Source organism: Anomalospiza imberbis, chromosome 3 (genome assembly GCF_031753505.1).
Source record: "Anomalospiza imberbis isolate Cuckoo-Finch-1a 21T00152 chromosome 3, ASM3175350v1, whole genome shotgun sequence".
Classification (NCBI taxonomy): domain Eukaryota; kingdom Metazoa; phylum Chordata; class Aves; order Passeriformes; family Viduidae; genus Anomalospiza; species Anomalospiza imberbis.
The window spans coordinates 813,231-840,147 of NC_089683.1; the positions used below are offsets into that span (position 1 = coordinate 813,231).

General features: G+C 53.0%; 1 protein-coding gene across 1 annotated transcript in view; it reads left to right on the forward strand.

The window, feature by feature from the left end:
* Positions 1-26,917, forward strand: part of RAB10 (RAB10, member RAS oncogene family) — a 47,803-nt gene that overhangs the window by 10,784 nt on the left and 10,102 nt on the right. Inside the window, exon 2 of the mRNA XM_068183127.1 lies at positions 18,053-18,113. Within this exon, the coding sequence (XP_068039228.1) occupies positions 18,053-18,113 (61 nt within the window). The remainder of the gene's footprint in view (positions 1-18,052; positions 18,114-26,917) is intronic.

Here is a 26,917-nt window from a genome sequence, read left to right on the forward strand (position 1 = left end):
GCAGCAGAGCTCTGCCAGCAGCTGGAGCAGCAGCCCCACAAGCCCCAGGGTGCCAGACCACAGCACTGACAGTCCTTGTGTCACCTCTGGCAGCTGCTGGGTGACAACACCTGCACTTGCTCAGAGCAGGACTTCTCATACCACCTCTGTTGCCTGCTCATTCTGCTTCTCACAGGGTTAGAAGCTCTTTCAAAGCCAGTGGCCACTGTCAGCTGCTCTGAGGATCATAAGGAGACCTCATCCAGCAGGAATCTCCCCTGACTGCAGGGCTTTTGATGGGATCCAGAGCAGCTCTGCACGCTGGGAAATGGGATCCCCACCTCAGGTCCTGTCCTGGCACCCAGGACCAGCAGCAAGACTGAGGCAGCCTGTGGAGCACAGACTCTGTGGTTGTCACCTCACAGCAGGGCTGGGGTAATTTGGGCTGTCTGGGGTCTCTCACTGCCCCAAGGACAGCAGTGCCAGCACCTCTCTGCTTTTCTGTTCCAGTCACACACCACCTGCAGCACAACTTTTCCCCAGCACCCAGATCAAGTTTTCCCTGTTAGGATCAGAGTCAACCTGCTTTTGTCCTCAGCACCAGGCTCAGACAGCACCAGTGGGGACACCCAGAACCCAGGGCCTGGAGGGGCTCCAGGAGAGCTGCAGAGGGACTGGGGACAAGGCCTGGAGGGACAGGAGCCAGGGAATGGCTCCCAGTGCCAGAGGACAGGGATGGGTGGGATATTGGGAATTGGGAATTGTTCCCTGGCAGGGTGGGGAAGGGCTGGGATGGAATTCCCAGAGCAGCTGGGGCTGCCCCTGGATCCCTGGCAGTGTCCCAGGCCAGGTTGGACACTGGGAGCAGCCTGGGACAGTGGCAGGTGTCCCTGCCATGGCAGGGGTGGCACTGGGTGAGCTGCAATGTCCCTTCCAACCCAAACCATTCTGGAGTTCTGTGCACCTTCTTACAGAATACAGCAAACTGAAAAATCCAAACAGGTCTCACAGCCTCCAGTGCTGCCTCAGGAGATGGCAGTGTTCTGGGTAGCAAGAAATGTTGATTCCAGGTGTGTCGTGTGACATTCTTCCAGTTGTTTCCACATTTTCAAAGGCACATTATTCCTGTTTCTCAGGCTTTTTCTGTGAGTTCAATTAGACTGTTGCAGTATCAATAACAGCTAAAAAGGGTGATAAAACTTCCTGATAAATGCTGCTTTGGGGCAATACCATAAGAATGGGCCTTTATTTCAAGGTTTTTCCTTGCTGATGAGCTGGAGAGCTCTGCCACTCATCTTCGCACTTGCTGAAGAACTTAAAGCCTGGGTGGAAACTGGAAATCTGGTGTTCCACTGCTTGACCTCCTCCAAGAGCTGGGAGCCGAAGGATCTCTCATGGTCACACTGTGCCATTACCCTGATGTGTAGGAATTGCCTTACAGACTTGTAGAACCTGGTGTAAACCAGAGATCAGAACCTGCTGCCACGCTTTTTATTGATGCTGAGGAGTTAATAAATGAAAGCTTTTTCTGATGTGTGAGCTGCTGTTCAGTAACTGGGAGCACCCCCAGTGATGTGGCAGCTGTTTCTGAGTGTTGGAACATCGTGCAGGAGCACTGGAGCCTGGGGAGGGAACAGGTGTGTCCCTAATCAGCCATTCCCTGTTGGAAATGTCACCCAGCAAGGGCTGGCTCCCAGCCTGTCCCCAGCCCTTGGTAAGCAGGAGTGATGCGAGGTCACATGTGGGGTGGCAGTGCTGGTGCCTCACTGATGGCAGCGCGTGCTCGGCGCCAGCAGTGACAGAGCTCTCTGCTCTGGGCAGCTTGGCTTGGGACACTCAGAAATAAGGGGATTGTTTTGTGTTTGTAAGAACACAAACAGGTTTTCCAGCAGTAAATTGTCACATGAGGCCTTTTGGAGCAACCTGGTCCAGGGGAAAGTGTCCCTGCCCATGGATCAAGTTGAGCTGGAAGATCCTTCCCACCCCAAACTGTCGTGGGATTCAGTGATTCCATGGCAGTGAATTGAGTGGCTGAATCCTTTGATGACCTCCCCAACACAGCACCTCTTCTTTGGTAAAGCTGATGCCTTTCTGAATGAATTCACTTCCCTTCATTTCTGTATTATCTGTCTTGTCCATCTGCTGAGTATAAATTCGCCAGGATAAGTGTTAACTTGAATTTTATTTTTATGTAATTTGAGGGCAAAATTACCATTGCAGCAAGTAGTGACAAATTTTGTGTTTCATAAATAGCAGTCTTTGTGAAAGCAGATTCATGTACTGTATTTATTTCCTAGCCAACAAATATAGCTTAAGTAGGGTGAGACATGCATGAAAACTGATTTAATTGGCTGTAATTGAACTTGAACATATTTAATTCATGTCCTTGGTGGTTTAGAGTAGAATTCCAATTGCAGACTGGGCTGTCTGGAGTCCAGACTTTTCCCTGCTGCGATTTTGGGTGTGGGACCTGATGGGCTCCTGACAGTGGGATTCATGAGGAGATGCAGCTGCTTCATGTGATGCCCTCCCTAAATACAGGGTCTGGTGAAGGCCCGGACCAGAGTTAATTGAGTATATTGGAAAATGAAAGATGTAATGGCAGGGAATTAAATCAGCCCTCAAACCTGGAATTAACTGACACTGAGCAGACGCTACTGCTGCATGGGAACAGCTCTGAAGGAAGTTCTTTTTCTTGCTAGAGCTTAATTTCCTTTTTTTGCCCTTTAGTACCTTATGAATAAAAACCTTATTGTCTCTCTTGTCTCTTGGTATGCATAAAACATCACTAAAATAGTTCCTTTGTTCATTTTCTTTTGTTTTGTTTGTGGGAGCCTTGTGTAAGGTTTAGCTGCTGGAATAACAAAATGATCAAATTTCTTTTTTCTGGAAGAAATAACTGCTTGTGTTGAAGCTGTGGTCTCGGGGACCTTAGTGACAGTGTAGGTGGTGTCAGCAGGAACCTGGAGCCTTCTTTCTGCGCAGAGATTGTTTTTACACAGAGATTTGAACAGTGCTTTCATGTGACTTCTGAAACTCCTTCCCTGGGGGGAGCGTGGCTAAGTCAGACCTCCCTGGACAAAAGTTGCACTGATGTTTGTGAGCTGAGGGCAGCTGGGGAGGAGAGGATGAGGAGGTTCCGTATCCTGGCTTCAGAAATGGCCTCAGTCCCTGTCTGAGCAGTCACTGCCCCTCAGTGGTTGTGCACACAGATATTTCCAAGGGGGGTGCCACAGGATGGTGCCAGACTCTGCTCAGTGGTGCCAGTGACAGGACAAGGTGCAGTGGCCATGAACTGGAGCACAAGGAGTTCCTCCTCCACACGGGGAAGAACTTCTGTCCATGGAGAGTGACAGAGCCCTGGAACAGCTGCCCAGGCAGGCTGTGGTGGAGTCTCCCTCTCTGGAGCTGTTTCAAACCCACCTGCTCCAGTGACCCTGTTGGACTGGAGGATCCCCAGAGGTCCCTTCCAGCCCCAGCAGTTCTGGAATTCTCTCTGAAGCTCTCTTGTTGTCTGGGATCCAGTGTTCATCTGCAGGGCTGGGATGCCAGGCACACTCACTGCTCCCAAAACCCGTGGCAGCTGTGCCTTGAGCACATCTGAGTGCACAATGAAGTTAAACATGTTGGATTCTGAGCTCTTGGAAGTGGCTGTCCCTTCATGTCCAGGTCGCAGCGCTTGGGAAATGCTCCATTTTATGGAAATGTCCATTTTATGGAAATGTCCGATTTATGGGAAATACTCCATTTCATGGCAAATGCTCCATTTCGTGGCAAGTGCTCCGTTTTGTGGCGAATGCTCCTCTCCCCCGTTATCTGCCGAACTTTGCCCACGCGCTGATACGGAGAGTGCTGGCTCAGGAATCAAACCACCACATCAAACTGTGCCACAAAGCCTTGGCCCGCTGGCCGAGGCTGCTCCTGCCCAGGGGACTGCCCTGGCCATCAGGTGGCTGCTGTGGGACATGGCTGTGGGCACTGCTCAGCATTCCCTGGAGCGTTCCTGGCGCAGCTGGAGCTCGCCCAGGTGCCCTGGTGTCTTTGCCAGAGTGGGAGAACCACGTTGTCCCTTGGTGCTGCCTCAGCCTCCACCCCAGCTGGAATCACCGAGGCTGTGTTTGTCAGTCCCCCAGGTTAGTATTGGCAGGGGCTGCCCAGGGGGGTTTGGAGTCTGGAGGTGTCCGAGGAAGGCCTGGATGTTGCACTCATTGCCCTGGGCTGGTGACAAGGTGGCCATTGGGCACAGCTGGACTCGATGATCCTGGAATGCTTTTCCAACCCAAAGGAGTCTGTGGTAACCGAGTCTCTCAGGTGTGGCTGTGTGTGCCATTGTCCCTTCCTGTGAAGCTGGGGAAGATGTGGTGCCTCTCAAGGTTGAAACAGATTGGTTTGAGCTCTTGGGGATTTAACTTCAGTCCCTTGAGTCCCCTTTCTCTCCAGTCTCCAGGCAGCCACCTCTCACTAATGGTTTTAAGCTCACACACATTAGATCCTCCCTTGGAGGAGCTGTCACCTTCACCTTACAGAAAAGTTGAAATTGATTTGCAAAGATTAGTACAAAATTCATGACTGGCACTTAGTGTCCAGGTCAGTATTTAAATACCTGCAGCAGATGGAGTGAGGGACCTGGAACTTGAGGTTGATGTGGAGCTCTTGGGAAGGCCCTGTGTGTCATCACAAATGAGGAAGAGGCATTTGGAAATCCCTCCCAGGCAGGTCCCTGGGATGGGCCCTGTGTGCTGTGTGGTACCAGGGCCTTTCCCACCTCCTGATTATTTGGATTTTAACCCCAGCTGTGGGTTTGGACAGCACTTCTCGTTGTAATCCAACATGAGCAGTGCTGCTTGAGGAGCAGCAGCTCTGGGGAATCCCTGATGTATTGATGCTCTGCTTCCTTACAGCCCTGTGGCTTCCCAGACCTAAATGTGTGGATAGGATCTGTGTTTTTAAGAAGAAAAAAGTCATGTTCAGCTGATAGAAGGATTTACATCTGCAAGTATCCAATGTGTAGTATCAAGGTAATGGACTTCTCCCAGTTGGAGGGAATAAGGTGGAACAAATTAGGTGTCAAGGATTGTTCCTGGAAGTGATTAATATTTTAATTTAGGTGATGAGGAGTGGAAGATCCTCTGTGCCATGGAGGTGCTGTGTGGGGAGCACACAGCTCCCATCACCTCTGTCTCCTTGGTCACTTTGTATTTTTAATTTTTTTTTAACATAGCTGCCAAGCACTCTTCAAGAATTCTTGGAAGCAGTACTGCCTTTTGCAGTGACTTACCTCAGGTGTTACTTTGTGATTTTTAATACAAATCTCAGAAACAGTCACGGAGAAGGTTTCAGTTGAGACTTGCAGTGAGTCAGTTTTGGTGCCCTACATTTGCTGGCCCTCTGAAAGGGCCAGTGGCAGAGATCTCACCTGCTCACAGCTCCTTTGCTGCTTTGATGGCAACAGGAGCACTCAGAAAGGAATTTCCAGTTCGGAAGGTCTCCTTCACTCCTGGAGTTGCGAGTCCTGCAGTTGGGAGTGCTGTTCATCTCTGAACTGCCTGGTGCTCTAAGGGCAATATGAGATGGCTTTGGGAAGATCCCCAAATTCTTCCAGCAGTGGAGATGTGGATGAATTCCCAGCAAGTGGCCATTCCCAGCCACCAGGTCAGGCTGGATGACCACGGCCTCCTGTTGTCTGGGGGGGATTAAGCCTGGGATTTGGGGGACGGAAGCCAGAGTACAGGATTTGTCACCAAAATGAATATTCACGAGTCCCTGATGGGCTGCTCAGGGCTGGTTTGCATAAATCAGATCTCCCTGTACCCTGCTAGGGATGTGTGACAGCGACTGAGGCACACAGATGCATCCAGGAGGGGAATGTAGGTCACCCCGAGGAGCTGCTGTCTCACAGGACTGTCATCTGCTTCGTTAAGAATAGATTAATTGGGAGGAGACGATCTGGCTGCGGTGCTGCTGGTGCTGCTGCCCCTGTCCCGTGTCCTGTGTCCTGCCTTACATCACCAGCTTTGGAATTCCTCTGGATTGGTGTGGATTGGGGAAACTCGGCCTGGAGGGGCAGCTTTATAAAGTACTGGGAAATGGGGGTTCAGGGCAGAGCCAGGGGGTCACTAAGAGGGGCTGGTAGAGCTTGAGCAGCCTCTTGGAAAGGAAATACACTTGGGTTTAAGCATCTCGAATTTAACAAATTTTGTGTGAAAAGCTGAAGTGCTTCATTTGGATTTTGGGAATCTACTGCATTCCTAAAAATAGATGCTGGAATTAAATAAGTTTGGTTTTTTTTTTTAAGATACACACACTCATGCTAGCAAATGTCACTGGATAAGAGCCTTTAACTTACCTTTTCAGAGTGAGATCTAGTCATAATTCCTGTTCTTGATACCTGCTCTACAAAATAGCAATTTCCAGGATACTGCAGGTCCTGTGGATCCCCAGCAGCTGGGTTCAGCTATTCCCATGGGAGTTTCTCTGCTGCTGCTGTGAATGTTACCCAGAAAAGCACTTTTGTGTAGCTGTTGCTGCCGTGGTGTGGATGGATGGAGGCTGCCGACCTTGGGATAAAGCAGGGAGCGTTTGCCCAGGTGATAGTTCAGGGGGAAAAGCAGAGTGCAAGGGCTGGTTTGGTCAGTGGGTGATGACAGAGCTTTAGGGGAAGGAGAGGCCTTTGGGTGATGGGCTGAGGATGGGAGGGTTGGCACCAGGGACTGGATGTATGGGAAAAAAACTACTAACACTGATCATGTCATCAGTTGTGGCTGGTGGGATTAAAACAATTAAATCACTTGACTCTGCTCCCATGGTCCTGCCAAGCCCAGCTTGATCCAAACCAGGCTCCCAGACAGGACCTGCACCTTCAGGGAGGAGTTTCTCCTACCCTGTGGAGCTTTATTAAACCACTGGAATGGTTGGCCTTGGTGGTCTTAGAGGTCTTTTCTAATTCCATGATTCTGTCCTGTAAATGAGCTCAGTGCACATTTCCCAAGGTTTCAGCTAAGGTGTGTGTTACTTTACTTCATGTGAGGTATGTGCTGACTTTATTCAGATGCAGCTTCAGGTGCTCTGTCAGTGCTGAGCTGTCATGACTTGAAACCTTGCAGAGCAGGACGAGTGAGTTCCTGCTGCAGCTCTGGTTTTCACACTCTGCGCTGGCAAAAACTTCCTGCAGAGAAGGTGAAACACATGAATTCACTGAAAATTCACTGCATTTCTGCTTTGCTAACACATAGATCCATGGTTTACTCATACTTTGAGTTCTCTGTTACCCTCCTGGTGGAGGGATGTCAGAAATGACGGAACTGAAGGTGCAGAAGAGGAGAGCAAAGAGAGCCAGGAGGCCATTCCAGTGGCACTGTGATGACTGATGCTCTCTGGGTTGTTCCCAAGGCTGCTCCTGCCTCTCCCCACAGCTGTGGGAGCCCGGGGTCTCTGGGAGTCCTGCCTGCCTCTCTTCAGTTCCTGGGGCCCCTTTGCTCCCTGTGCCGAGCCCTGCTCCCCCTCCAGGCACTGGGCTCTGTGTCTGAACAAGTCCGGCAGGAACTCCCCGTCCTGCCCTCGGAGTCCTGAGTCACTGCAGCTTGGGAGGCTGTGAGGGAACTCCCCTGTCAGTTTGCACCACGAGCTGGAGTCCTTCAGAGAGCTTTTATCCTGGGCCTGAGTAGTGTGGGAGTAGCCTGTGGTAAGGAGGGCTGGGAATGTGCAGCGTGGCCCTGCAGATCCTGAGCTCTGCTGCCTGTGTGTGGTGGGGCCCTGCATTATTTATAACCTGCCTTGCAGCTCTTTGTGTGGGCTTGTCTCAGGCCAGCAGCAGCACTTGGCTTCTCTGATCCAGGTGTTCTGGGGTTGGAGACTCCTCTTGGGTCCCCTGCTCTCCGTGCCTGGCTGGGTTATACTGGCAGATAGTGCCAGGACACAGGGAGTGGCTTCCCGTGGGCAAAGGACAGGGATATTGGAAGGAATCCCAGTATTCCCCTTGGGAAGGCCCTAGCACAGGTTTCCTCTGGAACCCTGGCAGTGTCCAAGGCCGGCTTGGACAGGGCTTTTGATGCCTGGAAATAGAACACAAACTTTTCCACCTGGGACAGTGGAAGGTGTCCCCTGCCCATGGCACACAGTGGGACAAGATGAGCTTTAATGTCCCTTCCACCCAAACCATTCTGGGATTCAGTGAATGCTATTTTTTGTATTTCCTTGAAGAATTCCTGGCCACATGTAAGTGCAGGAAGGATCCGTGCGGGAATGGCTGCTCTCCCAGGGATGTGTGGGAAGCAGGGGATGTGTGTGCTGGGACTCTGTGTACACGCAGCAGCAGGTGAGCTGCCTGTGCAGGGGCTCTCCCCTGGAGGAGGAGGAGCAGCTGCTGGATTTACTGAGTTACTCTGCTGTTTACTCAGGGGATTAGGTGTGTTTGAGCTCCCAGAGCAGGGTGTGTGCAGGGCTGTGGAGCTGGGGCATCCTCCTGCAAAGGCATGAGCAGAATTCATGCTGCCTGCTGGGTTCAAACCAGGAGCACCGTGTGTTTGCATCTTGTCAGACCCAGAGCATCCACAGGCTTCTTGTTTTGGTTCCATCCCTGGCTTTTTGTTGCTCATCAGGCTGCCTTTCCCTCTTCCCACTGTCCTTCCCATGTACCTGACCATGCTACACGTGATCAGGGCTGAACACAAGGAAGAGTTCAAATGCAGTGCAGTCCCTCACTCCTGATGAATAAATGTTTTGTTAGGAAGGGTAGCCACGGCCTGAAGTGTCAGTTCCTTAATCTGGAAGTTCCTGGTACTGTTTAAAAGAAGCCAAGTGATCCCAGGCTTTCAGGTTTCCTCATCACCGTCTCTCTGATGATTTCATTGTCGGGGAGTGAGTTTTGGGACTGCCTAGTGACCTCTCATGCTGTTTTATGGAAGCTTTCTCCTGAGAAAGAAGAGCTCCCAAAGCTCTGATGGTCAGAGATGCTCCCGTTAGAGAAGTTGTTGGGGCTGGGGGAGGACAGTGGGCGCTCCGTCTCCCTGTTCTGGCAGTTCCTCCCCTCTGCAGCTGGGTGCTCTGCTGGCTGCCAGAGGCGGCAAAGCCTGATTGCAGGAGCAGTTGCCATGAGTGCCAAGGCTTGTCCCAGCCAGCCTAAAGCTTCCCACTCCCTCCTACATCAGCTGAGTTTGGCTCCTTGATGAAACTCAGCCTTTCCTTCAAGGCTTTGCCAAAGGATGAGGCTGGGAATAGCTTCAGATTCTCTTTGCTGACAAGAGCTGTGATTCTTACAAGTGGCACTGGTTGATGGAGGCCTGCTCCTTTCTTATCTCCCATGGATGAGGCAAAGGAGACACCCCAAGGAGCTGGGAGGGGCTGCAGGAATTGAAGCTGAGCAGAGTAGTCATAGAATGGATCAGGGATTGGTTTGGGTTGGAACAGACCTTAAAGCTCAACTCCATGCCATGCAGGGACACCTTCCACTGTCCCAGATTGCTTCAAGGCCTGTCCAGCCTGGCCTGGAACACCTCCCTGCACCTGTCCAACTCAAGAAGTGCTTTAATAGCCACAGGAAGGTGTAAACCTTGTCCTTACTGCCTCACTTTTTGGGGATTCTTGCGTTGAGTGAAGGAAGTGTCTGGGCAGGCAGAAGGAAATTGCTGCTGTATTCACTGAATTAACAACTCTCCCATTCACAAAGTGTGAAGGAACGAGACCTCGGGACTCACAGCAATCCCAGGAGCACAGGCTGTGCCATGCCTGGAGTCAGTGTGGAGCTGGGATGCTCCAGGTGTGCTTAGAGCTTACACAGGGCCCAGGAAACAGCCCCAAAATGCCTTTATTTAATTTTTTTTTTTTAATTAAAGAGAACTGACAACAGCAGAAATAATTAAGCCTGGGAGCTTTTAAAATTGCCAGATTAACTGGGGGCTGGAAAGCTTTGTGTGGTCTCCCCAAACTCAGCAATTTCATGCTGAGGTCCCCGAGTCTAGAGAGAGATGAATTAACCTGAGTGTAGAGTTCCAGAATCCCTGGGTTTGGAAAAGCCCCAACACCATGGAGTCCCAGCTGTGCCCAGTCCCCACCTTGTCACCAGCCCAGGGCACTGAGTGCCACGTCCAGGCCTGCCCTGGACACCTGCAGGGATGGGCACTCCGGCCCCTTCCAAGGCTGACCAGCCTTTCCAGGGAGAAATTCCTCCTGATGTCCTCCAAGCCCTCCCAGTAACAAACTTTGCAAATATGTCAAGTGCAGAACTCTGAACTCTGTGAAGACAATGCAGCTCTTGCAAAGAATCTTTAATGCTTCAGAGTGTCATTTACTCAGAGCAGGCAGCCCCTAACCTGGGTTATCAGCTAAGATAATTATTAATTATTTCGTAAGAAAGCTTCAGCAGTAAATCCACTTTCTCTTTCCAAGGAAAGCCCAGCACAAGAGCATCAGGCAAGAGCTGAGGGTTCTGCTTTTAATTAAGCTCTTAATGACCTCGGCTACTACTTAAGTCTTTCAAAACATTTCTCCTGCAAGGGATTCAGAGCTGCACAGCGTGGATGAACACCATCCCAAACCTACATCTTTAGTGCCAACACTACTTTCCAGAGGTTTTCTAGGAACTGTTTTCTCCCTCCTTCACTCTTCAGCACAGAACGAGGTCTCGGTTTTTCCAGGGGTTGTCCCCAGCACTGGGACTTTGCTGGGACAACGATTTCACTTGGTGTGAGAGGTTTTGGAAGCACAAGCTCAGTCAGGAGAATTTAATTTGGAGGGGCAATAGCAAACCCCAGGCCTGGGACACTGGCACTGCTGGATTCCAGCTCTGTGGATACCTGTGGAAGAACACATGGATTACACAAACATACTCAGCTGGCGGGAAAAGCCTTGTCTCCTCACCTTACTAAAACATAAAACCCAAGCAAAAACTGATCTCTGTTTTGGTGGCACAGTGACTTCATTTGTAGCTGACAAATTTGCAGACTAGATAATCCAACAGTGATCTCCATCCTCGTCCCTGAAAGTGTCCAAGGCCAGGTTGGACACTGGGGCTTGGAGCACCCTGGCACAGTGGAAGTTGTCCCTGCCCGTGGCAGGGGGTGGCACCGGATGGGCTTTAAAGTTCCAACCCGAACCATTCCATGATTTTATAGCCAGCTGAGGCTCTTGGAGAAGCTGCTGTGTCTCTGGCTGAGGACTTCACCTTCCTCAGAGTGGCCCAGCACTGGGAGGAGCACAGCTGGGCACGGCCATCCAGACACCTCCTGCTGCTCCTCAGGAGATGGCCGTGTGCCCCGAGTTCTGCCAGGGCAGCTCAGCTATTGAGAGCTGTTCTTTGAGTCACACTTAAAAATCCTGGCTCTCGTCAGAGCCTGTGGCACAAAGCTGGGCAGCTGGAACACACAAGATTTAAATTTTAGAGTCAGTGAGGCTGGAAAAGGGCTCTCAGACCATCCCCAGCACTGCCCCGTGTCCCCAAAGTGCCACATCCACAGGGCTTTTAAGTCCCTCCAGGGATGGGGAGTCCACCCCTGCCCTGGCAGGGATGTGCCAGGGATGGACAGCCCTTTCCAGGTGGGAATTGTTCCCAACATCCACCCTGAGCCTGCCCTGCCTGAGGCCATTTCCCCTTGTTCTGTCCCTGTTCCCTGGCAGCAGAGCCCGACCCCCCCTGGCTGTCCCCTCCTGTCAGGAGTTGTGCAGAGCCACAAGGTCCCCCCTGAGCCTCCTTTTCTCCAGGCTGAGCCCCTTCCCAGCTCCCCCAGCCCCTCCTGGGGCTCCATTCCCTTCCCAGCTCCCCCAGCCCCTCCTGGGGCTCCATTCCCTTCCCAGCTCCCCCAGCCTCTCCTGGGGCTCCATTCCCTTCCCAGCTCCCCCAGCCCCTCCTGGGGCTCCGTTCCCTTCCCAGCTCCCCCAGCCCCTCCTGGGGCTCCATTCCCTTCCCAGCTCCCTCAGCCCCTCCTGGGGCTCCATTCCCTTCCCAGCTCCCCCAGCCCCTCCTGGGGCTCCATTCCCTTCCCAGCTCCCCCAGCCCCTCCTGGGGCTCCATTCCCTTCCCAGCTCCCCCAGCCCCTCCTGGGGCTCCATTCCCTTCCCAGCTCCCCCAGCCCCTCCTGGGGCTCCATTCCCTTCCCAGCTCCCCCAGCCCCTCCTGGGGCTCCATTCCCTTCCCAGCTCCCCCAGCCCCTCCTGGGGCTCCATTCCCTTCCCAGCTCCCTCAGCCCCTCCTGGGGCTCCATTCCCTTCCCAGCTCCATTTCCTGATGAAACTGAGGATGAATTCGTGCACGTTTGCTTTTCTTCCCCGAGCTGAGTGCACGTGGTGCTGCTGCAGTGTGTGCACAGCAATTATTAAGGAATTACAGACAAAATGCCGATGGTTCTGCACTGCTCTTGGCCTGGGTGGGGTGGGATGTGCCGAGCTGGGTGCTATAGAGTGGGCCTGTGGGATGGGATGGGATGGGATGGGATGGGATGGGATGGGATGGGATGGGATGGGATGGGATGGGATGTGGGATGGATGTCCCCGCATGGTGGGACGTCCCTGCGGGGTGGGATGTCCCTGCAGGATGGAATGGGATCTCCCTGCAGGGTGGGATGTCCCTGCGGGATGGAATGTGATGTCCCTGCGGGGTGGGATGTCCCTGCGGGGTGGAATGGGGTGTCCCTGCGGGGTGGGATGTCCCTGCAGGATGGAATGGGGTGTCCCTGCGGGGTGGGATGTCCCTGCAGGATGGAATGGGGTGTCCCTGCAGGGTGGGATGTCCCTGCAGGATGGAATGGGGTGTCCCTGCAGGGTGGGATGTCCCTGCAGGATGGAATGGGGTGTCCCTGCAGGATGGAATGGGATGTCCCTGCAGGATGGAATGGGATGTCCCTGCGGGGTGGGATGTCCCTGCGGGGTGGAATGGGATGTCCCTGCGGGGTGGGATGTCCCTGCGGGGTGGAATTGGATGTCCCTGCAGGATGGAATGGGATCTCCCTGCAGGGTGGGATGTGCCTGCGGGGTGGAATGTGATGTCCCTGCGGGGTGGGATGTCCCTGCGTGGTGGGATGTCCCTGCAGGGTGGGATGTCCCTGCAGGACGGAATGGGGCACGGTGGGATGTCTCTGCGGGGTGGGATGTCCCTGCGGGGTGGGATGGGGTGTCCCTGCGGGGTGGGATGTCCCTGCGGGGTGGAATGGGGTGTCCCTGCGGGGTGGGATGTCCCTGCAGGATGGAATGGGATGTCCCTGCGGGGTGGGATGTCCCTGCGGGGTGGGTTGTGCCTGCGGGATGCCTGTCAAGCCCCAGCTCCCAGCCGTGCCCTCCTCCTGCCCTACATTCTGCTTCCTCCCGCCCAGCGTCCTCCCGGTGCTCAATGGGGGCTTTGTTTGGAAGGAATGCAAACAAAATTCGGGCTGTGTGAAAAGGCCAGCTCATCATTTGTAGCTCTGCAATGGACTGGAAAATAACGTTTTCTCCCTCCCTCTCGAACCGTGGCCGTGGGTCTGTCACTTGTCCAGAACACTCACTTTGCGATTTAGTGGCAGAAAGGGGGATCTTGGCAGGGATTTGGGAAGGTGTAAAGTGATGGAAATGATTATGGACTTAAGGCTGTTCTGCTGATGCAGCTCCTGGCTCTTTGTTAACATCTTATATCTGCGAGAGCTGGAAACACAAATCCCTGAGCCAGTAGTTGTGTATCTGCCAGGACATTCAAGGTTTGAACCTGCACAGGTACAGGTGGGGTTGTGGGCAGCATTCCCTGTGGTTGTGGGATGGAGGGGCCTGACTTCAGTGCCCAGTGTGTGCTGGCAGCCCCTGGAGCTGCTCCTGGGCTGTGGTTGCCATGGCTGGCAGAGCAGACTCGGTGTTTGTGTGAGGGCAGTGTTTGCACTGACCATGGGATCAGCTGCTGCTGCTCCCTAAAGCCTTGGTACCCCAGGCCAGGAACCCAGAAACATGGAATTCCAGAATCACAGACTGGTTTGGGTGGGAAGAGACCTCAGAGCCCAGCCAGTGCCACCCCTGCCATGGCAGGGACACCTGCCACTGTCCCAGGAGCTCCAATCCCAGTGTCCAACCTGGCCTTGGGCACTGCCAGGGATCCAGGGCAGCCACAGCTGCTCTGGGAATTCCAGCCCAGCCCTTCCCCACCCTGCCAGGGAACAATTCCCAGTTCCCAATCTCCCATCCATCCCTGCCCTCTGGCACTGGGAGCCATTCCCTGGCTCCTGTCCCTCCAGGCCTTGTCCCCAGTCCCTCTGCAGCTCTCCTGGAGCCCCTCCAGGCCCTGCCAGGGGCTCTGAGCTCTGCCTGGATCCTTCTCCTCTCCAGGTGAGCAGCCCCAGCTCTCCCAGCCTGGCTCCAGCCCTGGAGCAGCTCTGGTGCCTCCTCTGGGCTCTCTCCAGCAGCTCCAGGCCCTTGTGCTGTTGGAATCCCCAGGATTTCAGGGGCAGCTCTGCAGGTGGGCTCTCACCTGGGCACAGGGGCTGAATGCCCTCTCCCCTGCTGCCCACACTGGGGGATCAGCCCAGGGCATTGGAAATTTGGGGCTCTCATGTCCAGCCTCACCCACCAACACCCCCAGGCTGCTCTAAGCAACAGGGGGAGGACTGGGAATGGGAAGGAAATGCAGAATTGAGCCGGGACCTGTGAGGATCTGCCTGTTGTGAGCTGTGCTGAAGGGTAGCAAACATTTCCATATCTTAATTGGAGCATCTGGAGTTTATGAGGTTTTTGTAAGCCTGGCTGTGTTCTTCCAGGTTTTCCCCTGAATTCCAGCTTGTCCTGCTGAAGGTGATAAATATCTTACACTTAATGAGGGAGTAATTTCATGCTCATCTTTAATTCATGAGCTCTTTCATTATCCCCCTGTGATGACGAGATGTCTGTTCTTCAGCCAGTCAGGTTTGTAACCCTCTTCAGCCCTTTCCTGAAGTGAATTTTCCTGGAAACCTCCCCATATCTGTTTTCTGGGAAGCCTTTGTGTTTCTGCTGTTTATTGTCAACAGCCTGACTGGACAGGCACTGCAGCCATGCAGGAGCTTCCTTTTGCCAGTCTGTTGGAACTCCTCTGGAAGTGTTTCCAGGGAAATATATTGTTATTTATAACAACCTTTCTGTTCTGAAGGCTGAACTGGTATTATATTGGAATGGGAGCTGAGTATAACATGGGATTAGAGATTTATTTTATCCCCAAGTACTGGAGTTTGCTAAATCCCTCTCAGTGCAGAGAAGAGTTAATTTCTTTGGCTGGGTTAATAATTTACTTTATCTTAACACATAAAACGTGGCTCTCAAACATTCTGCTGCATGTGGGCACAGCCCAGAAGTAACTGTCACCATGTAAAATATTTAATTTACATGTTCGGTGTTCATTTGTTTGGTTGTGTTGCTGGGGACACGATGTGGCAGCAAGCGGCTCCCCAGAATGCTGAAAAAAATACAGGGCTGGGTGGATGTGGGGCAGTTTTGTATCTTGGCAGGCAATCACTGAGCAGGTTTATATTTCCAGTCACGTTTGTGTGATAGTTCCTACACTGACTCATAAATGTAACCTAATGTGAGGGATGCAGCAGTGCTGGGCTCACTGGAGAACAAAGGAGCACTGACCTGAGATGGGTGGGAGATCCCAGGCTGCCATCCTGGGATTAATGCCCAGCCTTGGCCTCAAGGCACTGCAGGCCTTTAAATCCCAGAATCCCAGAATTCTTCAGGTCAGAAAAGCCCTCCAGGATCACCAAATCCCAGCTGTGCCCAGTTCCCACCTTGTCCCCAGCCCAGAGCACCGAGTGCCACATCCAGGCCTTCCTGGGACACCTCCAGGGATGTCCTTCCAGTGCCCAGCCCTGAACTGGGAGTTTCTGGGCTGGGTCGTGTCCAGCTCTGAGCCCAGGAAGTTCTGTGTGCTGGGTGTTGGCTAAAGAACTTCAAGGCACAGCTCCCATGCAAACTTCTTTATGTAATAGTGCATTTCATAAATTCTGTTTAATCCTGCTTGGTGTAAAGTGATCTTGTGGATTTGGGAGGGAAGTTTGGGATTGCAGCTGCTGCCTTTTAAAAAGTCTAAATATAAACAGCATTTTGGAAAGCAGGAGGAATGATCAGTGGTGTTCTCTGACTGGGACTGAAAGCCAGGATGGTGGCATCTAATTAGTGTCAGAGCAGTTTGAGGGGATGGTTTGGAGTGGTCCTGCTGCTCTGGTGGAGCTCTGCTGTAATTCTTGTAGGAGCTTTGGGAAGAGAAGGTTGGATCCTGGGGCAGCTCTGGGCCCCTCCTGCCAGGAGAGACCTGGAGGGGCTGGAGCGTGTCCAGGGAAGGGAACGGAGCCCCAGGAGGGGCTGAGGGAGCTGGGAAGGGAATGGAGCCCCAGGAGGGGCTGGGGGAGCTGGGAAGGGAATGGAGCCCCAGGAGGGGCTGGGGGAGCTGGGAAGGGAATGGAGCCCCAGGAGGGGCTGGGGGAGCTGGGAAGGGAATGGAGCCCCAGGAGGGGCTGGGGGAGCTGGGAAGGGAATGGAGCCCCAGGAGGGGCTGAGGGAGCTGGGAAGGGAATGGAGCCCCAGGAGGGGCTGGGGGAGCTGGGAAGGGAATGGAGCCCCAGGAGGGGCTGAGGGAGCTGGGAAGGGAATGGAGCCCCAGGAGGGGCTGGGGGAGCTGGGAAGGGAATGGAGCCCCAGGAGGGGCTGGGGGAACTGGGAAGGGAATGGAGCCCCAGCAGGGGCTGAGGGAGCTGGGAAGGGGCTCAGCCTGGAGAAAAGGAGGCTCAGGGGGACCTTGTGGCTCTGCACAACTCCTGACAGGAGGGGACAGCCAGGGGGGGTCGGGCTCTGCTGCCAGGGAACAGGGACAGGACAAGGGGAAATGGCCTCAGGCTGGGCAGGGCAGGCTCAGGGTGGACAGCAGCAGGAATTTCTCCCTGGAAAGGGTGCTCAGGCCTTGGCAGGGACTGCCCAGGGAGGTTTGGAGTGCCCATCCCTGGAGGGGTTTAACAGCTCTGTGGATGTGGCAGCTGGGGACTTGCTGTATTGGTATTGGAAATAAAAAGCTTTTTCATGTGTGTGCTTGGCTGAGCTCTCATAGTCTTGGTGACGCTTCTGCCAAGGCCTGGCTTTGGCTGTGCCATACTCAAGGCTGAGGCAGGGATGGGTCTGGACAAGGAGACTGAGCTCTGGTAATTCTCCTTTTCTTGCTGGTTAAAGCTTCGAGTGGCTTGAACCACTCTGATCCCTGTGGAAGCTCGGGGATGTGGAATGAGGCTGCCAGAGCTCCAGGAGCCTTTGGCAGTGCGCTCGGGCACAGGGGGATTGTTGGGGTGTCCTGGCCGCGCCAGGAGTTGGACTGGATGGGGATTTTTGAAGGAGTTTAGAGTAAGTTAGAGACGGGACTTCTGAGATTTTGGATCATGTTATTTATTGTTCTTATTTTTTACATAGACAGGAAGGGTGAGTTTGGCTTCCATTGTTACAGCATGGTTCAGAAGGTCTCAAGACCCTTAGTTACAAGACTTTTTCAGGAGTTACTGACTAATGAAACACTGCTAATAAGGATACTTCTATTTTTGACCCAATCCTTAAATATTTCATCTTATGGACTTAAGTTACAGCGTAAGCTTTCTTAGCCAATCATGTTATGACACACAAACTTCCAGTACTGCATTCTAAACTTCTTGTTTACCTTTCTAACTACTTTATTATTTTATATCTTAAACTGTAAAACTCTAAGCTTTCTGAGACACTGTCTCTGCTTTAAATTACAAATCCACATTCTCGCTTTCTGCACTTAAGTTTGGAAGCCTTTTCCAAGGTCTCAGATCAAATCCTGTGTTTAATTCTTTGGCTTACAGACCCAAAGTTCTGGGAGTTCCCTGCATTTTGGATTCCAGCAGACTGGATGATCCCTGTGGCTCCTTCCTGCTCAGGGTGTTCAGTGCAGAGCCCTGGGGCCCTGGCTGTGCAGGTGTCCCAGCTCCTTTCCCATTTCAGTGTCCCTGGACATCCCTGGTTTGCCTGGCAGTTCAGTGAAAGAAGAAAAAAAATCTGCTGTTCTGTCTCAGCTATTCAGAGTTCATGTGGAATTGATTTTTTTTTTAATAAATAAACACTAATTACTTATTTATGTGTTTGTTTATTTTAGGGATAGACTTCAAGATTAAAACTGTTGAATTGCAAGGAAAGAAGATCAAGCTACAGATCTGGTGAGTTACACACAGCTTCCTTCAGCAGCGGGTGTTCCTGGGGAGGGTTTGCTCTTGCTGGATTCCCTTCAGGGCCGCAGGTTTGCAGCTGTGTTCTGTGTTTCCACAGTGGTAACTCCACTCCATGTGTGTTTCTGGAGCAGTGGCAGTGGTTGTAACCACTGGGCCTGGCTGCTCCCTGGGACAGGCTGCTGGCAAACCTCCTGTTGGGGGGGAGAGCATCCTCACAGGCTGGGATTTAGTGGGAAGTGGTTTTAAACTGGAATTTTTTAATTAGGAGTTGCCTCCAGTCTGTGACTATAAATTGAGTCGTAGCCTTGCTTTGTGTCAGCAAGAAAATGCGATCCAGGGCTGCACTAGGGCTGGAATTTTCCATGCTCAGCTGTGGAGAGCTTCTCAGCTGGCTGGAACACGGCTGCTCTGTGGGCATGTCTGACAAGAGGCAAAGCCTCACCTCCTTCCTTTGAGCTTCTGTGCTTTGAACCAGAGGCTTTTCACCAGGTCAGGTCAGGAGAGCCAGTGGCTTTTCCTGGCCCGTGGGGCTGGCTGGGCTCCCTGCTCACTCACATCTGCATTCTCCAGCTCCACTGAAAGGCTCTGAGCTGGGATTTGTCCTTTTTGTCCCACTCAACAACCCCACAGCTGTATAACAGTGGTGTCTGTAGATGCAGCTGGGTGGGTTCCAGTTTGGGGGAGCACTGATCTTTCCAGCCATCCCAGGATAATAATTCCAGAATAATCATGAGTGATTATCCTTCCTGGGTATCCGTCTGGAGCCCTCCTGTCAGCAGCACCCTGAGGAAGTGTGAGAACTGACAGAGAGTAGGTTTGGGTGGGAGATTGGGAATTGGGAATTCCTCCCTGGCAGGGTGGGCAGGCCCTGGCACAGGGTGCCCAGAGCAGCTGTGGCTGCCCCTGGATCCCTGGCAGTGCCCAAAGCCAGGCTGGACACTGGGGCTGGGAGCTCCTGGGACAGTGGAAGGTGTCCCTGCCATGGCAGGGGTGGCACTGGGTGGGTTTTAAGGTCCCTCCCAACCCAAACCATTCCATGGCTCTATGATTAAACTTAAAAAGAAAATCATGATGAAATGTAAAACTAGAAAATACAGGAAAAAATGAGGGTATTTAATGCAGGTTAAAAGAGCAGGATGTAATGAAGCTGTACAGATTGTGGGGTTTAGTGCCTTAGGGAAGTGGAGTTGGGTGAGCTGAGATTTATACCGTGGCAACTTTTAAATGGCACAAAATTGGGAAGTTGTGGCCTGAATCTGCTGCTTCTTTGTGCTGGGTTCAGATTGCACATTTGAAATGAAACCTGGAAAGCAGAAAATGAAACTCCTACAGAAAAAAAAAATTAAAATAAATAAAATCTCAGTGTTGTGTTTCCCACTTCTCCTGTAGCAGGAGTTTGCCCAGCAGGGGCTCAGTGTCTTGTGGAGGTGTTTTGTGCAGTGCATCTCTATTTCCTCACTGCTTCCTGCCTTTGAACTCACTCCACACTTGCAGGAGCTGTGCAGCATTCCCAGAGCAATGCAAGGCAGCAGCTGAGTGAGCAGGGGATGGATTTAGGGGAACATTTCCTGTGTAAACATGAGCATGCTCTGGATCTGCAGTTGCTCTTATTAAACCTCAGGAGACTCCCATGGGCCACTTCTGGAGCTCATCCAAGTCCCTCTGGATGGCCCTGTCCTTCAGGTGTGGCACCACACCACTCCACACAGCAGGACAGCTCCTTACCTCTTCCTGGGTGTGGAGAAGGGCCCTCTGACAGCCTCACAGCCATGCCCTGACCTCTGAAATTATATTTAGGACTAAAGCAAGAACACAAAGGTCAGGCTGAATTAAAGCCTGCCTGGGGGGAGAAGCAACTCAATACTCAGTAGCTGGGATGCTGGATCAGAGTTCTGCTGCTCCCGATGGAAATGTGCCTGCAAGGAGCAGGCTGGGACACAGCCCTGGACTGCCCTTCCAAAGAAATGAGCCTATCCAGAGCAGATCCACCAGGAGAACTGCAAGGAGCAGGCTGGGACACAGCCCTGGACTGCCCTTCCAAAGAAATGAGCCTGTCCAGGGCAGATCCACCAGGAGAACTGCAAGGAGCAGGCTGGGACACAGCCCTGGACTGCCCTTCCAAAGAAATGAGCCTGTCCAGGGCAGATCCACCAGGAGAACTGCAAGGAGCAGGCTGGGAAACGGCCCTGGACTGCCCTTCCAAAGAAATGAGCCTATCCAGGGCAGATCCACCAGGAGAACTGCAAGGAGCAGGCTGGGACACAGCCCTGGACTTCCCTTCCAAAGAAATGAGCCTATCCAGGGCAGATCCACCAGGAGAACTGCAAGGAGCAGGCTGGGACACAGCCCTGGACTGCCCTTCCAAAGAAATGAGCCTGTCCAGGGCAGATCCACCAGGAGAACTGCAAGGAGCAGGCTGGGACACAGCCCTGGATTTCCCTTCCAAAGAAATGAGCCTGTCCAGGGCAGATCCACCAGGAGAACTGCAAGGAGCAGGCTGGGACACAGCCCTGGACTGCCCTTCCAAAGAAATGAGCCTGTCCAGGGCAGATCCACCAGGAGAACTGCAAGGAGCAGGCTGGGACACAGCCCTGGACTGCCCTTCCAAAGAAATGAGCCTATCCAGGGCAGATCCACCAGGAGAACTGCAAGGAGCAGGCTGGGACACAGCCCTGGACTGCCCTTCCAAAGAAATGAGCCTGTCCAGGGCAGATCCACCAGGAGAACTGCAAGGAGCAGGCTGGGACACAGCCCTGGACTTCCCTTCCAAAGAAATGAGCCTATCCAGGGCAGATCCACCAGGAGAACTGCAAGGAGCAGGCTGGGACACAGCCCTGGACTGCCCTTCCAAAGAAATGAGCCTGTCCAGGGCAGATCCACCAGGAGAACTGCAAGGAGCAGGCTGGGACACAGCCCTGGATTTCCCTTCCAAAGAAATGAGCCTGTCCAGGGCAGATCCACCAGGAGAACTGCAAGGAGCAGGCTGGGACACAGCCCTGGACTGCCCTTCCAAAGAAATGAGCCTGTCCAGGGCAGATCCACCAGGAGAACTGCAAGGAGCAGGGTGGGACACAGCCCTGGACTGCCCTTCCAAAGAAATGAGCCTGTCCAGGGCAGATCCACCAGGAGAACTGCAAGGAGCAGGCTGGGACACAGCCCTGGACTGCCCTTCCAAAGAAATGAGCCTGTCCAGGGCAGATCCACCAGGAGAACTGCAAGGAGCAGGCTGGGACACAGCCCTGGACTGCCCTTCCAAGGAAATGAGCCTATCCAGGGCAGATCCACCAGGAGAACTGCAAGGAGCAGGGTGAGACACAGCCCTGGACTGCCCTTCCAAAGAAATGAGCCTATCCAGGGCAGATCCACCAGGAGAACTGCAAGGAGCAGGCTGGGACACAGCCCTGGACTGCCCTTCCAAAGAAATGAGCCTATCCAGGGCAGATCCACCAGGAGAACTGCAAGGAGCAGGCTGGGACACAGCCCTGGACTGCCCTTCCAAAGAAATGAGCCTATCCAGGGCAGATCCACTAGGAGAACTGCAAGGAGCAGGCTGGGACACAGCCCTGGACTGCCCTTCCAAAGAAATGAGCCTGTCCAGGGCAGATCCACCAGGAGAACTGCAAGGAGCAGGCTGGGACACAGCCCTGGACTGCCCTTCCAAAGAAATGAGCCTGTCCAGGGCAGATCCACCAGATCACCACTGCGTGTCAGACTCTGGGTGGAATCAATCCAGGAACTGAGGATCTCCTTGGCTGGGTCATTGTCCAGCTCCTCTTTGGGAGAATTGCTGCTGGGCCAGTCACTAGTGATGGGCCTTCTCCAGGAGCTGGGAGAAAGGAATTCACGCACATTTGGGAGTGGAAACACAAAGGCTGGGAGCTTCAGGGATTTGCAGTGCTGAATGGCTGGAAGAATATTAACACTGTCATGGTGCAGAGAAGGAATGGAGGACCAGAGTGAGAGATCCAAGAAAAGATGATGCTGGCTTTGCTGAAGGACTTCAAAGGGACAGGGTAGTGGAGCTAAAAATGGAGTGTGATATCTCTGTCACACATTCAGGAGCTCAGGTAGAGTTGCTTTGAAGTGGAAACCAAAAGGCTTTGGCATCCTCGAGTTCCCAGAACTCATTAACATAATGGAGCCATTGAGAAATGAAATGGGATTTTCCTGATGGTGTGGGCAGGAAGCGAGTGTGGCAGTCCCACAGAACACAGGTTTGGTCAGCACTGCCTGGGGAGAAAGGGACTTTCTTAGGAAGAACAACTGGGAAAATGAGGGTTCTTCATGATGGCAGAGCACATCTTGAAAATCCTGGCTATCCTGGCAGGGAGGGTCTGATAGAACTTGCTGCCTTTTTCCAACACCAGAACATCAGTTCTGGCCTGAGGCTGGAAAATGGACGTGGAAAACGCCAGGAAATGAAGTTTTGCTGGGAAACTCCTCATGGGATGTGGGGGTAGCTGCAGGTGTCCATGGACAGGTTCTCTAGGGATTTCACAAGAGCACAGTCAGGTTTGGACTCTCAAATCCACAGAGGGGATCCCTGGTTCCAGAACTCCTTAACCAGTGGGAAATGGAAGCTGGAAAACCTCTGGGCTGCCCAGGTACAGCTCTGAGGTGCTTGTCAGGAGGCACAAAAAGCAGAGCTGGGTTTGTCATCCAGGCAAAGCACAGGCTCAAAGGAATGTAACTGGCAGCTAAAAATCTCATTTTTTTCTTTTTTTCCTACTTAGCTGCTCCTCCAACTCTGCTATCTTTAATCACATTTGTGTGTCAGCCTGTTTTCCTACAGTTTTCCTGACTGATTCCAAATTTTAGGAACAGCTTTATGTCTTTAGTGTGCAGCTCCTGGCTGTGTGGAGGACTATAAAATAACATTTTTCTCTCAGTGCATCTCTGCAGGCAACACGTTTACATGGCCAGAGAAGTGTCCTCAGGATCTTGGTTAATTCAGCAATGAGCTCGTGTCAAAAAGAATCCCCTGTCCTGGAATGGCTGTGCAGGTGGCAGCAGTGTGGTGTGGCCATCCTGAGTCATCCCAGGTGTGGGAATTCCCTGTGATGTGCAGCTCTGGTGTTCAGGGAGCGTGCTGGTGACCAGAGCTGCACACACCTCCACTCCCCAGGTGCCATCAGCCTCATTCATTTCTGCAATTACCCCGAGAATGTCTAGAAGTTAGTTCTGTTTGCTGAGGGCTTTTGAGACTCAAGGTGGAAGATGTTCCTCTGGCACAGCAATCCCATAAAACTATTGGATAATTCTCTCATTATGGATTTCTCGTGATTGGATCTCGTTATGGAAGCTGGGGGTGCTCAGCCTGGAGAAGAGGAGACTCAGGGGTGACCTCATCACTCTCCACAGCTCCTGAAAGGTGGCTGTGCTCAGGTGGGGTTGGGCTCCTTCTCCATGAACTGACAGAGCCAGAGGACACAGCCTTAGGCTGCACCAAGGGAAATTGAGGCTGGATATCAGGGAAAAGTTCTTTACAGAAAGGTGGTAAAGTTCTGGAGTGGCTGCCCGGGGAGGTGGTGGAGTCACCACCCCTGGGTGTGTTTAACAAAGCCTGGGTGTGGCACTGGGTGCCAGGATTTAGCTGAGGTGTTTGGGCTGGGTTGGACTCGATGGTCCTGGAGGTCTCTTCCAACCTGGGGATTCTGTGAATTCTGGGAATGTTTTCCTGGCTGAGTATTATTCAGAAAAGCTGAAATTTGCCAGTCATGAAGTACCTGACAGAGCACAGAACCCCAGGATCACTGAGGTGGGAAAATCCCTTCATGGCCATGGAGTCCAGGCTGTGCCCAATCCCCACCTCGTCCCCAGCCCAGAGCTCTTGAGTGCCACATCCAGGCTTTTTCTAAACACATCCAGGGATGGGCACTCCAAACTCCCTGGGCAGCCCCTGCCAAGGCCTGAGCACCCTTTCCATGGATCCAGCCTGCCCAGATCCCTCTGCAGAGCTTCCTGCCCTCCAGCACATCCTCCCATCCAGGGGCTGGCTGAGGGTCCCCTGAATGCCCTCCCAGCCCATCCATGAAGGTGTTGAGCAGGACTGAGCCAGCCCTGAGCCCCCTGGTGCCCCTTCCCAGCTGGATGCGCCTCCATGCCCAGGTTTATGCAGCCGGGAGTGCTGAGCCAGGGACACTTTTCCCTTTGGGAAGTCCTCAGCCCAGTCACTGCAGCTCCTGGTGTTCCCCAGTCTCTCCAGTGCAACACTGGGCTGCACACTTCTGCAGATGTAACAGCAGTGGGACAGTAATAAAATTCCTGGGATTATTTTGCTGGGAATTGCTTGGTTTAATATGTTGAAGACCTTCATTTTGAGCCACGTGGACTGGCAGGATGCTCACAAATCATCAGATCTAATCTCTTCTTGCTGCAGCCGTGTAAATCTTTCATCAATAAATCATAATACATTTTAAGGTTTCTATAGTCTCTGCCAGGTCAGCTGGAAAGCTGTCCCAGAAATTCCTTTCTCTCTAGGTTAAACCTCTAATATGATACAGCTTATGCATATTTTAAGGTTGGCATGAGAATAATTCAAACAGACTTTTCACTTTCCTTGAGCATCTCCTTTCCCCAGTCCCACAGGACAGCCTCTTTTGTCTTCACAAAGCTGAACATCCAAACTCCCTCCCTTTCCTGCCGTGGTTCATTCTCCTTGGCTGTTTCAATAATCCTTGCCCACATTCATGTGAGCTGGGAGGGCGAGCCAGTTTGTGCCTACACCCAGAGCTTTGGAGCCTGCTGCCACATCCCAGAGGTTTGAACAAAGGGCTGGGGAGCCAGGGCAGCAAACAGCCCCTGCGTGCTCCCACTGTCTCCTGCCGTTTGCCCAGGGAGGATCCAGCCCTCGTGGGCACCCAGAGAGCCATAACTCATTTCCTGTTTGCCTCAGCCAGCTCCAATCTCCAGCCATTAGGAGATATCTCTGAATAATGAATGGAGAATCCATTAACCAGGGGAAAGGGCAGCTGTAGTATTTATTTAAAAAAAAAAAAAAAACAAAAAAAAAAACAGAGGGAAACACTCCGGGTTCTTTGCTTCTTCCCTCCCCAGCTTTCTTCTCTTCCATTAGCTGAGCTGCAGTTGCCAGAAAAAGCAGTGGAGGAGTTAACCAGGCGAGTCAGCTGTAGGATGTGACAAGCAGTGAGTAGCAGCTCCGTGCTGCCAACGCCAAGTTGTGTGAAACCACTCAGAATTGGTCCTGTGACAGCTGCTGGCCGTGGCAGCAGGGAGGAATCACAGGTCCCAAAAGTCTGCTGGGGTTGATCAGGCTTCTCCAGCGCTGTCCTGCTTGTAGGAGCCAGGGGGAGGGAGCGACCTGGGGGAAGGTGCTGGCAAGTGGGTACAGAACTTGGGGAGAGAGAAAATAATGAGGGTGTGAGTGGAGATCTGTGGAGATATTTTGCAGGAGTTTGTCCTGAGTGAAGGAAAGGATCCCTCTCTCTGGGATATGCTAGGAAAACCATGCATTAAAGGATTAAACGCCCCCAAATTACTTCATAGAATCTTAGAATGGTTTGGGTGGGAAGGAACCGTAAAGCCCATCCTATCCCAACCCCTGCCGTGGGCAGGGACACCTTCCACTGTCCCAGGCTGCTCCCAGCCCCAGTGTCCAGCCTGGCCTTGGGCACTGCCAGGGATCCAGGGTGGACACCCTGTGCCAGGGCCTGCCCACCCTGCCAGGAGAGAGTTAACAGCTGGGACAAGGAGAGAGTCTCTGGGTCTTGTGTGGAAGATAAGCCAGAAAAGGTGAAGCTGTAAAGTTAAAATCCAGTCAAGGAGTGGATTTAAACTAATAATTCCAGCTGCTCTCAGCCAGCTGGAGAAACGTCACTGGAAAAAGTCCTGTGAAATTCAGTGCAGCCAAATGCCAGGTCCTGGAGTTCGGTGTGGGATGGCAGAGCAGTCTGCTCCTCATGAGGCCAGGGAGTGGGATGAGGAAACTGGAGTGCCTGGAGATGTCCCAGTGTGGGGCTGGTCAGGCTCCAGCTGGAGTGTCCTGGGTGTTTCTGGGACGTGGGCAATTGGGAAGAGTCCAGAGGCAGTGGGAGCTGGGGCTCTACCTGAGCCCTTTGGCCAGTCAGTGCAGGCTGGGGAAGGTTCCAGCAGCACGTCAGACATTGCAGGCACACTGTGGGATCCCTGGGTGGTTTGTGGAGCTGGAGTGGAGTCAGTGACCTCCCGAGGCCACAGGCAGGGATCCAGGGCTGTCAGGGCATCCCTGGCAGAGGCTGCTGGGTTTGGGACCTGCCTGCCTCCCCCTCTGCTCCTTGGCCTGGTGTCACCAGCTCCAGGAGCAGATGGACCTCAGTGGCTGAGTGTGCTGGGTTGTGAGCCAGGGGCTGTGGGTCAGGGAGACACTGGGCCTTTCTGGAGGGGTTATGGAGTGTGCAACCTTGGTTTAGACCAGTTTAATTTTGGAGACACCTTGGAGTCTACCTGGTCATGGAATCACTGAATCACAGAATGGTTTGGGTGGGAAGAGACCTTAAAGTTCATCCTGTTCCACCTCTGCCATGGCAGGGACACCTGCCACTGTCCCAGGCTGCTCCCAGCCCCAGTGTCCAGCCTGGCCCTGGGCACTGCCAGGGATCCAGGGGCAGCCACAGCTGCTCTGGGCACCCTGTGCCAGGGCCTGCCCACCCTGCCAGGGAACAATTCCTAATTCCCAATATCCCATCCAGCCCTGCCCTCTGGCAGTGGGAGCCATTCCCTGGCTCCTGTCCCTCCATCCCTTGTCCCCAGTCCCTCTGCAGCTTTCCTGGAGCTCCTCCAGGCCCTGCCAGGGG